The sequence below is a fragment of the Arachis stenosperma genome, chromosome 2 (genome assembly GCF_014773155.1).
Source record: "Arachis stenosperma cultivar V10309 chromosome 2, arast.V10309.gnm1.PFL2, whole genome shotgun sequence".
NCBI lineage: Eukaryota > Viridiplantae > Streptophyta > Magnoliopsida > Fabales > Fabaceae > Arachis > Arachis stenosperma.
Window position 1 is genome coordinate 39,536,798 of NC_080378.1, and position 13,637 is coordinate 39,550,434.

At 41.7% G+C, this 13,637-nt stretch overlaps 1 protein-coding gene and 1 non-coding gene across 2 annotated transcripts in view; one reads left to right on the forward strand and one right to left on the reverse strand.

Moving 5' to 3' along the window:
* Positions 1–1,042: 1,042 nt before the first annotated feature.
* The window catches only part of LOC130962811 (uncharacterized), a 72,963-nt gene continuing 60,368 nt past the window's right edge, over positions 1,043–13,637 (reverse strand). The window contains exons 18-20 of the mRNA XM_057888977.1: positions 1,610–2,087; positions 1,258–1,429; positions 1,043–1,191 (exon numbers count right to left, since the gene is read on the reverse strand). Of these exons, the coding sequence (XP_057744960.1) occupies positions 1,043–1,191; positions 1,258–1,429; positions 1,610–2,087 (799 nt within the window). The remainder of the gene's footprint in view (positions 1,192–1,257; positions 1,430–1,609; positions 2,088–13,637) is intronic.
* LOC130963831 (small nucleolar RNA R71) lies at positions 9,202–9,305 on the forward strand. The gene has a single exon (XR_009079950.1). It is a non-coding gene; the product is annotated as a small nucleolar RNA R71 (small nucleolar RNA).

The following is a 13,637-nucleotide window of genomic DNA, read 5'->3' on the forward strand; positions in this document are numbered from 1 at the left end:
AAAAAGAACCTGACGAGGTCTTACGGATAGCTAATATAATAACTTAAAGACTGGCCGACGTTCAGAAGTCGGACCAAGTCAACCCAAGTTATAAGTAAACCCTGGAAAGAGGTCTGGCCAACCCTATTAGAGAGGATTACTTTAACTTAGAAGGGCCTGACATAACAAAGTCAGCCCAAAACTAAAAAGTTATACAAGTAGTCCCTGAAAGAGATCTGACAAAGATCCAAGAAAGAGGACTACGAAAAATAACTTAAAGGAGACCGACACAACCAAGTCGGACTCCTATCACTAAAAAGTTATACAAGTAGTCCCTAAAAGAGATCAGACAAAGATCCAAGAAAGAGGACTACGAAAAATAACTTAAAGGAGACCGACAAAACCAAGTCGGACTCCTATCACTAAAAAGTTATACAAGTAGTCCCTGAAAGAGATCTGACAAAGATCCAAGAAAGAGGACTACGAAAAATAACTTAAAGGAGACCGACACAACCAAAGTCGGACTCCTATCACTAAAAAGTTATACAAGTAGTCCCTGAAAGAGATCTGACAAAGATCCAAGAAAGAGGACTACGAAAAATAACTTAAAGGAGACCGACACAACCAAGTCTTACTCCTGCTACTAAAAAAAAACCCCTGAAAGAGACCTGACGAAGAACCAGGAAAGAGGATTACAGAAATAAAGAGAAATCAACGCAAAGAAATCGGTTGGAGAAACACCAAAAATACCTACAAAAACGAGAAAACAAGTCGGATCCACACAAATACAGAGGATCCAAGCTACAAACGATAAGCACGAGGCAATCCAAAAAGGTCAAACTGCAAGGTCCAACATTCTCAGAAAACAGAAGAAAATATCAAAAACCTTGATATGATCTACAAAGTTTCAAAGCCTCGAAGGCCATCAAAAAAGGATAACGAGCTACTTTTGTTTTTCAAAAAAGGTTGCCAGACAAAACAACCAGAAAACGTCAGCAAAATAAATAAAAAGTTTTAAAGAACCCACAAGCCGGGCCAACTAACATGAGAATCCAGAAAAAGATCAGCAAACATCAGGAGCATCCTTGGCAGTATCAGGACAAGGAGAAGGAGGACGAGTCTGAATAGGCACGGCATCTATAGTTCCATCCTCCCGGTTCAGAACTTGGCAATCCGAATCAGGTGCAACCGGAGGAGCAACGGTAGTCGACACTTTGGCAGAGGATACAGGAGGAGGATCAGCATCATCATCACCCTCGTCGTCAGGGACAATCTTGCCATCTCTGACAACATTGTCTAAACTGAAAAGGGAGAGATCGGCCTCGGGTGCAATGACCCGAACTTGCTCCTTCAAGTTCTCGTAAGCAGCAGTCACGCTGCCGACAAGATGACCCTGGAGCTCAGAATAATCTTCCCGAACGCTGTCCAACTCCCCCCTCAGACGCATCACCTCCCGATAAGTTGTAACATAACTATCTTTATGCATCAGGGCTGTGTCCTCGGCCAACCTCAAAGAAGCCGCCAATGAAAGGGAACTCGCCTTCTCATTCTCTAGATCCTTCTCTAACTTGGTCACCTTTAATTCAAGCTCCTCCTTCAGCCCCTTCATCCGGTCAAACTCTTGCTTTGCCTCCTCCATAAATGCCTTGGTGGCATGAAGAGGGAGACTTTGAGCAGTCCGATGTATAGCGACCGCCATAAAAGCTATCTGCACGTGATTCCGGGCCATAAATTCCAAATGATGAAGGATGGACACATCTTCCATCGAAAGGGTACCATAGGGCCCAATTTGTTGATCTATGAACTCGATGGCATTGAAGTCAGGGGCATTAAGGTCGAAGGGCTCAACCGTCTTTTGCTTCTTACTTGGAGGGGCAGCAGATGGAACGGCAGAAGCAGGAGGGTCCACCAAGCGGACCCGAGGTGTCGGAATCGCTTTCTTCACTATGGGGGAACTCGGCATTGATGGCTTCTCGGGCACTTGGGAGGACCCCTCCCCAGCCGCCTTGGCGGCAATATTCCTGGCAGCAGTCGCCTTCTGCGCCCTCTTAAAAGCTTTCATGGAATCATTATTCTTCATTGCCTCTGCAAATAAAACAGAAGTCAAGCTACAAATCGAACAAATCGGAAATACAGCTACAAGTAAACATAAAGAGATAGCAAAAGAAAACACAAGATACCCAGTTCAGTTTGAAGAAGAGAAGGATTGGTTAGAAATTTCTTTGTATCAAGATGGGGAGGCTGACCCCAGCACTCTTCCAAAACAGTCACAAAAGCCCGCTCAGCCTCATCCAACATGTCCCAAGAATACCTGGAGACCCTCACATCTTTTTGCCATTCCAGGGGAAAGGCAGGCTCATCATTTTCGTCCAGAAAAAAGGGCCGAGCTCCTTCAACAGCTCGGACCTTGAAAAAGTAGTTTTTAAAATCACGGAATGACTCGTCAAACATGGAAAAGACCTTCTTTTCTTGGGTAGAGCGAAAGGAGACCCAAGCTGCCTTCTTTTTTACCACTCCGGGCTTAGTCAAGACAAACAAATAGAAAAAGAGAGATTGGGAAGCAGGGATACCAAAACCATTGCACAACAATTGAAAAATCTTTATAAAACCCCAAGAATTAGGGTGAAGTTAAGAGGGGGCAATATTACAAGACCATAATAGATCGGTTTCAAATTGAGTAAAATGAAGGGTAATACCCAGCGGACCAAAGAAAAAGTCATAAACATAAAAGAAAGGGCGACCATCAACAACCCGAGTTGAAAAACAGACTCTCTCGTCAGAAGAAAGAGGGACAAGTTATAGTTCTTCTCATCACCAGAATTGCTACAGACACTATGAAATTGCCTAAGCTGAGAACAAAACTCAGAATCAGCCAGCGAAACACACAGGAGAACCATGGAGTCCACCCAATCGGCCATACCCACAGGAACCTGGGAAGGCATCTCTACAATGTTATTTCGGGAAGACATGAGGCCAACTAAATCCTACAAAAAGAAAAGAAGAGTGGATTACTTAAAAACATCTCGGACATGGGTCAAAACATCTCAAACGGACGGATTAACCAAAAAGGGAAAAACCCCAAGACTCAAGAGAGGAAGTCTTGGAGAATCCCTTGGAGGCAGTTGGTGCACGAAATTGTGATCACTACAACTCAAAATAATCCCTAGTAATGGCTCCAAAGACTTGGTGCTCAATACCATGGCATAAACACAACTTCGCACAACTAACCAGCAAGTGCACTGGGTCGTCCAAGTAATAAACCTTACGCGAGTAAGGGTCGATCCCACAGAGATTGTTGGTATGAAGCAAGCTATGGTCACCTTGTAGATCTCAGTCAGGCAGACTCAAATGGGTATAGTGATATACGAATAAAGCATAAAGATAAAGATAGAGATACTTATGTATATCATTGGTGAGAGCTTCAGATAAGCGTATGAAGATGCCTTCCCTTCCGTCTCTCTGCTTTCCTACTGTCTTCATCCAATCCTTCTTACTCCTTTCCATGGCAAGCTCATGTAGGGTTTCACCGTTGTCAGTGGCTACCTCCCATCCTCTCAGTGAAAACGTCGCCTATGCTCTGTCACAGCATGGGTAATCAGCTGTCGGTTCTCGGTCAGGCCGGAATAAAATCCATCGATCCTTTTGCGTCTGTCACTAACGCCCCGCCTGCTAGGAGTTTGAAGCACGTCACAGTCATTCAATCATTGAATTCTACTCAGAATACCACAGACAAGGTTAGACCTTCCGGATTCTCTTGAATGCCGCCATCAGTTCTTGCCTATACCACGAGGACTCTGATCTCACGGAATGGCTGGCTCGTTTGTCAGGCGAGCACTCGGTTGTCAGGCGATCAACCATGCATCGTGTATCAGGAATCCAAGAGATAAACACTAGAGCCTTGATTGCTTGTAGAACAAAAGTGGTTGTCAGTCACCTTGTTCATAAGTGAGAATGATGATGAGTGTCATGGATCATCACATTCATCAAGTTGAAGAACAAGTGATATCTTGGACAAAGAACAAGCGGAATTGAATAGAAGAACAATAGTAATTGCATTAATACTCGAGGTACAGCAGAGCTCCACACCTTAATCTATGGTGTGTAGAAACTCCACCGTTGAAAATGCATAAGAACAAGGTCTAGGCATGGCCGTGAGGCCAGCCCCCAAATGATCTAAGAACTAGATGTCCAAAGATGATCAAAGGATCTAGAAATAATCCAAAGATATGAAAATACAATAGTAAAAGGTCCTACTTATAGAAAACTAGTAACCTAGGGTGTACAGAGATGAGTAAATGACATAAAAATCCACTTCCGGGCCCACTTGGTGTGTGCTTGGGCTGAACAATGAAGCATTTTCGTGTAGAGACTCTCCTTGGAGTTAAACGCCAGCTTTGGTGCCAGTTTGGGCGTTTAACTCCCAATTAGGTGCCAGTTCCGGCGATTAACGCTGGAATTTCTATAGGTGACTTTGAACGCCGGTTTGGGCCATCAAATCTTGGGCAAAGTATGGAATATCATATATTGCTGGAAAGCCCAGGATGTCTACTTTCCAACGCCGTTGAGAGCGCGCCAATTGAACTTCTGTAGCTCCAGAAAATCCACTTCGAGTGCAGGGAGGTCAGAATCCAACAGCATCTGCAGTCCTTTTGAGTCTCTGGATCAGATTTTTGCTCAGATCCCTCAATTTCAGCCAAAAAATACTTGAAATCACAGAAAAACATACAAACTCATAGTAAAGTCCAGAAAAGTGAATTTTAACTAAAAACTAATAAAAATATAATAAAAACTAACTAAATGATACTAAAAACATACTAAAAACAATGCCAAAAAGGGTACAAATTATCCGCTCATCACAACACCAAACTTAAATTGTTGCTTGTCCCCAAGCAACTGAAGATCAAATAAGATAAAAATAAGAGAATATGCAATGAACTCCAAAAATATCTATGAAGATCAGTATTAATTAGATGAGCGGGGCTTTTAGCTTTTTGCCTCTGAATAGTTTTGGCATCTCACTTTATCCTTTGGAACTCAGAATGATTGGCTTCTTTAGGAACTCAGAATCCAGATAGTGTTATTGATTCTCCTAGTTAAGTATGATGATTCTTGAACACAGCTACTTATTGAGTCTTGGCCGTGGCCCAAAGCACTCTGTCTTCCAGTATTACCACCGGATACATACATGCCACAGACACATAGTTGGGTGAACCTTCTCAGATTGTGACTCAGCTTTGCTAAAGTCCCCAATTAGAGGTGTCCAGGGTTCTTAAGCACACTCTTATTGCTTTGGATCACAACTTTATTTTTTTCTTTTTCTTTCTTTTTTTCTTTTTTTTTCGGTTTTTTTTTCGCTTGCTTCCCTTTTTTTTTGTATTCACTGCTTTTTCTTGCTTCAAGAATCATTTTTATGATTTTTCAGATCCTCAGTAACATGTCTCCTTTTTCATCATTCTTTCAAGAGCCAACAATTTTAACATTCATGAATAACAAATTCAAAAGACATATGCACTGTTTAAGCATACATTCAGAAAACAAAAAGTATTGTCACCACATCAAACTAATTAAGCTAGTTTTAAAGATGAATTCGAAATCCTGTACTTCTTGTTCTTTTGTGATAAAAACAGTTTTCATTTAAGAAAGGTGATGGATTTCATAGGACATTCATAACTTTAAGGCATAGACACTAAGACTCTAATGATCATAAGACACAAACATAGATAAACATAAAGCATAATTTTCGAAAAACAGAAAAATAAAGAACAAGGAGATTAAAGAATGGGTCCACCTCAGTGATGGCGGCTTGTTCTTCCTCTTGAAGATCCTATGGAGTGCTTGAGCTCCTCAATGTCTCTTCCTTGTCTTTGTTGCTCCTCTCTCATGATTCTTTGATCTTCTCTAATTTCATGGAGGAGAATGGAATGCTCTTGGTGCTCCACCCTTAGTTGTCCCATGTTGGAACTTAATTCTCCTAAGGAGGTGTTTAGTTGCTCCCAATAGTCTTGTGGAGGAAAGTGCATCCCTTGAGGCATCTCAGGGACCTCATGATGAGAGGGGTCTCTTGTTTGCTCCATCCTTTTCTTGGTGATGGGCTTGTCCTCATCAATGGGGGTGTCTCCTTCTATGTCAACTCCTACTGAATAACAGAGGTGACAAATGAGATGAAGAAAGGCTAACCTTGCCAAGGTGGAAGACTTGTCCGCCACCTTGTAGAGTTCTTGGGCTATGACCTCATGAACTTCCACTTCTTCTCCAATCATGATGCTATGAATCATGATGGCCCGGTCTAGAGTAACTTCGGACCGGTTGCTAGTGGGAATGGTTGAGCGTTGAATAAACTCCAACCATCCTCTAGCCACGGGCTTGAGGTCATGCCTTCTCAATTGAACCGGCTTCCCTCTTGAATTTCTCTTCTATTGAGCGCCCTCTTCACATATAACTGTGAGGACTTGGTCCAACCTTTGATCAAAGTTGACCCTTTTTGAGTTTGAAAGGGATCTCAGGGATCACCTTCTTTAAGGCTACAACTTCATAGAATTGGTCTTGATGCACCCTTGAGATGAATCTCTCCATCTCCCATGACTCGGAGATGAAAGCTTTTGCCTTCCCTTTCCTCTTTCTAGAGGTTTCTCCGGCCTTGGATGCCATAAATGGTTATGGAAAAACAAAAAGCAATGCTTTTACCACACCAAACTTAAAAGGTTTGCTCGTCCTCGAGCAAAAGAAGAAAGAAGAGAGTAGTAGAAGAAGAAATGAGGAAGAAGGGAGTGGCTTATGTATTCGGCCAAGGAGGGGGAGAAGTGGTGTTTAGGTTGTGTGAAAATGAAGGGGTGAAGAAGGGTTTATATAGGAGAGGGGGGAGATGGGGTTCGGCCATTATGGGTGGGTTTGGGAGGGAAAGTGGTTTGAATTTGAAGGGTGAGGTAGGTGGGGTTTTATGAAGGATGGATGTGAGTGGTGAAAAGAAAGATGGGATTTGATAGGTGAGGGGTTTTTGGGGAAGAGGTATTGAGGTGATTGGTGAATGGGTGAAGAAGAGAGAGAGTGGTGGTGGGGTTGGTGGGGATCCTGTGGGGTCCACAGATCATGTGGTGTCAAGGAAAAGTCATCCCTGCACCAAATGGCACTCAAAATCACGTTTTGAGCCATTTCTGGCGTTAAACGCCGGGCTGGTGCCCATTCCTGGCGTTTAACACCAGGTTCTTGCCCTTTTCTGGCGTTTAACGCCAGTCTGGTGCCCCTTTCTGGCGTTAAACGCCCAGAATGGTGCCAGACTGGGCGTTAAACGCCCAACTGCTAGCCTCACTGGCGTTTAAACGCCAGTGGGTTCTTCCTCCAGGGTGTGCTGTTTTTCTTCCTGTTTTTCATTCTGTTTTTGCTTTTTCAATGGATTTTGTGATTTCTTATGATCATCAACCTACAAAAAACATAAAATAACAAAAGAAAATATATAAAATATAATCATTGGGTTGCCTCCCAACAAGCGCTTCTTTAATGTCAGTAGCTTGACAGAGGGCTCTCATGGAGCCTCACAGATACTCAGAGCAATGTTGGAACCTCCCAACACCAAACTTAGAGTTTGAATGTGGGGGTTCAACACCAAACTTAGAGTTTGGTTGTGGCCTCCCAACACCAAACTTAGAGTTTGACTGTGGGGGCTCTGCTTGTCTCTGATTTGAGAGAAGCTCTTCATGCTTCCTCTCCATGGTGACAGAGGGATATCCTTGAGCCTTAAACACAAAGGATTCTTCATTCACTTGAATGATCAGTTCACCTCCATCAACATCAATCACAGCCTTTGCTGTGGCTAGGAAGGGTCTGCCAAGGATGATGGTTTCATCCATGCACTTCCCAGTCTCTAGGACTATGAAATCAGTAGGGATGTAATGGTCTTCAATCTTCACCAAAACATTCTCTACAAGTCCATGAGCTTGTTTTCTTGAATTGTCTGCCATCTCTAATGAGATTCTTGCAGCTTGCACCTCAAAGATCCCTAGCTTCTCCATTACAGAGAGAGGCATGAGGTTTACACTTGACCCTAAGTCACACAGAGCCTTCTTGAAGGTCATGGTGCCTATGGTACAAGGTATTGAAAACTTCCCAGGATCTTGTTTCTTTTGAGGTAATTTCTGCCTAGACAAGTCATCCAGTTCTTTGGTGAGCAAAGGAGGTTCATCCTCCCAAGTCTCATTTCCAAACAACTTGTCATTTAGCTTCATGATTGCTCCAAGGTATTTAGCAACTTGCTCTTCAGTGACATACTCATCCTCTTCAGAGGAAGAATACTCATCAGAGCTCATGAATGGCAGAAGTAAGTCCAGTGGAATCTCTATGGTCTCATTTTGAGCCTCAGATTCCCATGGTTCCTCATTAGGGAACTCAGTAGAGGCTAGTGCACGCCCATTGAGGTCTTCCTCAGTGGCGTACACTGCCTCTTCTTCCTCTCCAAATTCGGCCATGTTGATGACTTTGCACTCTCCTTTTGGATTTTTTTCTGTATTGCTTGGAAGAGTACTTAGAGGGAGTTCAGTAACTTTCTTGCTCCGCTGTCCCACTTGTGCCTCCAAATTCCTAATGGACGACCTTGTTTCAGTCATGAAACTTTGAGTGGTTTTGATTAAATCAGAGACCATGGTTGCTAAGTCAGAGGGGTTCTGCTTAGAATTCTCTGTCTGTTGCTGAGAAGATGATGGAGAAGGCTTGCCATTGCTAAACCTGTTTCTTCCACCATTATTGTTGTTGAAACCTTGTTGAGGTCTCTCTTGATTCTTCCATGAGAAATTTGGGTGATTTCTCCATGAAGAATTATAGGTGTTTCCATAGGGTTCTCCTAGGTAATTCACCTCTTCCATTGAAGGGTTCTCAGGATCATAAGCTTCTTCTTCAGATGAAGCATCCTTAGTACTGCCAGGTGCATTTTGCATTCCAGACAGACCTTGAGAAATCAAATTGACTTGTTGAGTCAATATTTTATTCTGAGCCAATATGGCATTCAGAGTGTCAATCTCAAGAACTCCTTTCTTCTGGCTTGTCCCATTGTTCACAGGATGCCTTTCAGAAGTGTACATGAATTGGTTATTTGCAACCATTTCAATTAGCTCTTGAGCTTCTGTAGGCGTCTTCTTCAGATGAAGAGATCCTCCAGCAGAGCTATCCAAAGACATCTTGGATAGTTCAGAGAGACCATCATAGAAAATACCTATGATGCTCCATTCAGAAAACATGTCAGATGGACATTTTCTGATCAATTGTTTGTATCTTTCCCAAGCTTCATAGAGGGATTCTCCATCCTTCTGTCTGAAGGTTTGGACTTCCACTCTAAGCTTACTCCATTTTTGAGGTGGAAAGAACTTTGCCAAGAAGGCATTGATTAGCTTTTCCCAAGAGTCCAGGCTTTCTTTAGGTTGAGAGTCCAACCATATTCTAGCTCTGTCCCTTACAGCAAAAGGAAATAGCATCAGTCTGTAGACCTCAGGGTCTACCCCATTGGTCTTGACAGTGTCACAGATTTGCAAGAATTCAGCTAAGAACTGATGAGGATCTTTCAATGGAAGTCCATGGAACTTGCAATTCTGTTGCATTAGAGAAACTAATTGAGGCTTAAGCTCAAAGTTGTTTGCTCCAATGGCAGGGATAGAGATGCTTCTCCCATAGAAGTCGGGAGTAGGTGCAGTAAAGTCACCTAGCACCTTCCTTGCAGTGTTGGCATTGTTGTTGTTTTCGGCTGCCATGTCTTCTTCTTTGAAGAATTCGGTCAGGTCCTCAACAGAGAGTTGTGCCTTAGCTTCTCTTAGCTTTCGCTTCAAGGTCCTTTCAGGTTCAGGGTCAGCTTCAACAAGAATGCCTTTGTCTCTGCTCCTGCTCATATGAAAGAGAAGAGAACAAGAAAATGTGGAATCCTCTATGTCACAGTATAGAGATTCCTTGAGGTGTCAGAGGAAAAGAAAAATAGAAGAAAGAAGAAGGAGAAGAATTCGAACTTTAATTAGATGGAGTTCGAATTGTGCATTAAGAAGGAGTTATACTCCACAAATAGAAGGATGTGAGAAGAGGGGAAGAGAATTTTCGAAATTTAATTAAAAAGATGTCAAAAACATTTTGAAAATTTGATTGATAATTTTCGAAAATTCAAAGTAGAAAAGAAATCAAGTGATTTTTGAAAAAGATTTTGAAATTAGAAATTAAAAAGATTTGATTGAAAACTATTTTGAAAAAGATGTGGTTAAGAAGATATGATTGAAAAGATATGATTTGAAAACAATTTTAAAAGATATGATTTTTAAAAATTAATGACTTGCCTAACAAGAAAAGATATGATTCAAACATTAAACCTTTCTCAACAGAAAAGGTAACAAACTTGAGATGTTCAATCAAATCATTAATTGTTAGTAAGTATCTTTGAAAAAGGAAAGAAATTGATTTTGAAAACATTTGATTGAAAAGATATGATTTGAAAAAGATTTGATTTTGAAAAACTTTGAAAACTTGAAAAAAAAAATTGATTTGAAAAACAAAATCTTCCCCCTTGTGCCATCCTGGCGTTAAACGCCCAGAATGGTATCCATTCTGGCGTTTAACGCCCAAAATGCTACCTTTTTGGGCGTTAAACGCCCAACCAGGTACCCTGGCTGGCGTTTAAACGCCAGTCTGTCCTTCTTCACTGGGCGTTTTGAACGCCCAGTTTTTCTGTGCAATTCCTCTGCTGCATGTTTTGAATCTTCAGTCCCCTGTACTATTGACTTGAAAATAGAACCAAGATCAAATAAACAAGGCATGCAAAACACCCAACTTAAGATTAGACACTAGACTCAAACAAAAAAAAACATAAAATATTTTTGGTTTTTATGATTTTGTAAATTTTTTTGTGCTTTTTTCGAAAATTATATGAAAAGAAAAATAAAGGTTTCAGAATTCTCAATTTGAATTTCCAGGAATCATTGCAATGCTAGTCTAAGACTCCGGTCCAGGAATTAGACATGGCTTCACAGCCAGCCAAGCTTTCAAAGAAAGCTTCGGTCCAAAACACTAGACATGGCCAATGGCCAGCCAAGCCTTAGCAAATCATTGCTCAATAGCAAGATTGATAGAAATCAACAAGCTATTGTGATGATCAGTTGAAACCTCGGTCCAATAAGATTAGACATGGCTTCTCAGCCAGCCAGATTTCAACAAATCACCATGAAACTCTAGAATTCATCTTCAAGAATTTTGAAAAAAAAATAATACCTAATCTAAGCAACAAGATGAACCGTCAGTTGTCCATACACAAACAATCCCCGGCAACGGCGCCAAAAACTTGGTGCACGAAATTGTGATCACTACAACTCAAAATAATCCCTAGTAATGGCTCCAAAGACTTGGTGCTCAATACCATGGCATAAACACAACTTCGCACAACTAACCAGCAAGTGCACTGGGTCGTCCAAGTAATAAACCTTACGCGAGTAAGGGTCGATCCCACGGAGATTGTTGGTATGAAGCAAGCTATGGTCACCTTGTAGATCTCAGTCAGGCAGACTCAAATGGGTATAGTGATATACGAATAAAGCATAAAGATAAAGATAGAGATACTTATGTATATCATTGGTGAGAGCTTCAGATAAGCGTATGAAGATGCCTTCCCTTCCGTCTCTCTACTTTCCTACTATCTTCATCCAATCCTTCTTACTCCTTTCCATGGCAAGCTCATGTAGGGTTTCACCGTTGTCAGTGGCTACCTCCCATCCTCTCAGTGAAAACGTCGCCTATGCTCTGTCACAGCATGGGTAATCAGCTGTCGGTTCTCGGTCAGGCCGGAATAAAATCCATCGATCCTTTTGCGTCTGTCACTAACGCCCCGCCTGCTAGGAGTTTGAAGCACGTCACAGTCATTCAATCATTGAATCCTACTCAGAATACCACAGACAAGGTTAGACCTTCCGGATTCTCTTGAATGCCGCCATCAGTTCTTGCCTATACCACGAGGACTCTGATCTCACGGAATGGCTGGCTCGTTTGTCAGGCGAGCACTCGGTTGTCAGGCGATCAACCATGCATCGTGTATCAGGAATCCAAGAGATAAACACTAGAGCCTTGATTGCTTGTAGAACAAAAGTGGTTGTCAGTCACCTTGTTCATAAGTGAGAATGATGATGAGCGTCACGGATCATCACATTCATCAAGTTGAAGAACAAGTGATATCTTGGACAAAGAACAAGCGGAATTGAATAGAAGAACAATAGTAATTGCATTAATACTCGAGGTACAGCAGAGCTCCACACCTTAATCTATGGTGTGTAGAAACTCCACCGTTGAAAATGCATAAGAACAAGGTCTAGGCATGGCCGTGAGGCCAGCCCCCAAATGATCTAAGAACTAGATGTCCAAAGATGATCAAAGGATCTAGAAATAATCCAAAGATATGAAAATACAATAGTAAAAGGTCCTACTTATAGAAAACTAGTAACCTAGGGTGTACAGAGATGAGTAAATGACATAAAAATCCACTTCTGGGCCCACTTGGTGTGTGCTTGGGCTGAACAATGAAGCATTTTCGTGTAGAGACTCTCCTTGGAGTTAAACGCCAGCTTTGGTGCCAGTTTGGGCGTTTAACTCCCAATTAGGTGCCAGTTCCGGCGTTTAACGCTGGAATTTCTGTAGGTGACTTTGAACGCCGGTTTGGGCCATCAAATCTTGGGCAAAGTATGGACTATCATATATTGCTGGAAAGCCCAGGATGTCTACTTTCCAACGCCGTTGAGAGCGCTCCAATTGGGCTTCTGTAGCTCCAGAAAATCCACTTCGAGTGCAGGGAGGTCAGAATCCAACAGCATCTGCAGTCCTTTTGAGTCTCTGGATCAGATTTTTGCTCAGATCCCTCAATTTCAGCCAGAAAATACCTGAAATCACAGAAAAACACACAAACTCATAGTAAAGTCCAGAAAAGTGAATTTTAACTAAAAACTAATAAAAATATAATAAAAACTAACTAAATGATACTAAAAACATACTAAAAACAATGCCAAAAAGGGTACAAATTATCCGCTCATCAGCAGTAAACAAGAAGGGCCCTCAAAATCATTTCTACAATCTACATCTCGGCACTCATCAGAATAAAGTCCAGAAAAGAAAGCAAAGGAAGCCAAAAACGCAAAAAATCCACCCTTCTACAGTTTATCAGGAAAAGCATTGCTCCTACAGTTTACCAACACTACTGCTACAGTTCACCAGAACACCAAAAAGGCCAATGAAAAACAGCAAAGGCACAAACTTTTCAAAATCAAATCAATCATCCAAGGCACAAACAGAAACAGCGGCAACATGCAAAAGAAAAAGATTCAAGCAAACAAAAGATTCGCACCGAAAAAGAGAAAAAACCATAGCATGCAACAAGTCAAGCATGATAAAAATAAAAAGATCCAAACTTTCTCCAAAAGGAAGATCAAAAGGAAAAATCCATCACAAAAACAGAAATAAACAAGGAAACACGAAATGGGACTAACCTGGAGAATAGAAGAAAACCTCAAAGAAAGCTGAAAAGCAGAAGCAACAAAGCCACCCCCTCGAAGTGGAAGAATGCAAAGACAGAAGGAGAAAATGTGGAATCAGCCCTCTTCCAAAAATGCAGTAGCAGAACAGACGTCACAAAGAAGAAATTACAAAGCTCTGGGCAAGAAACA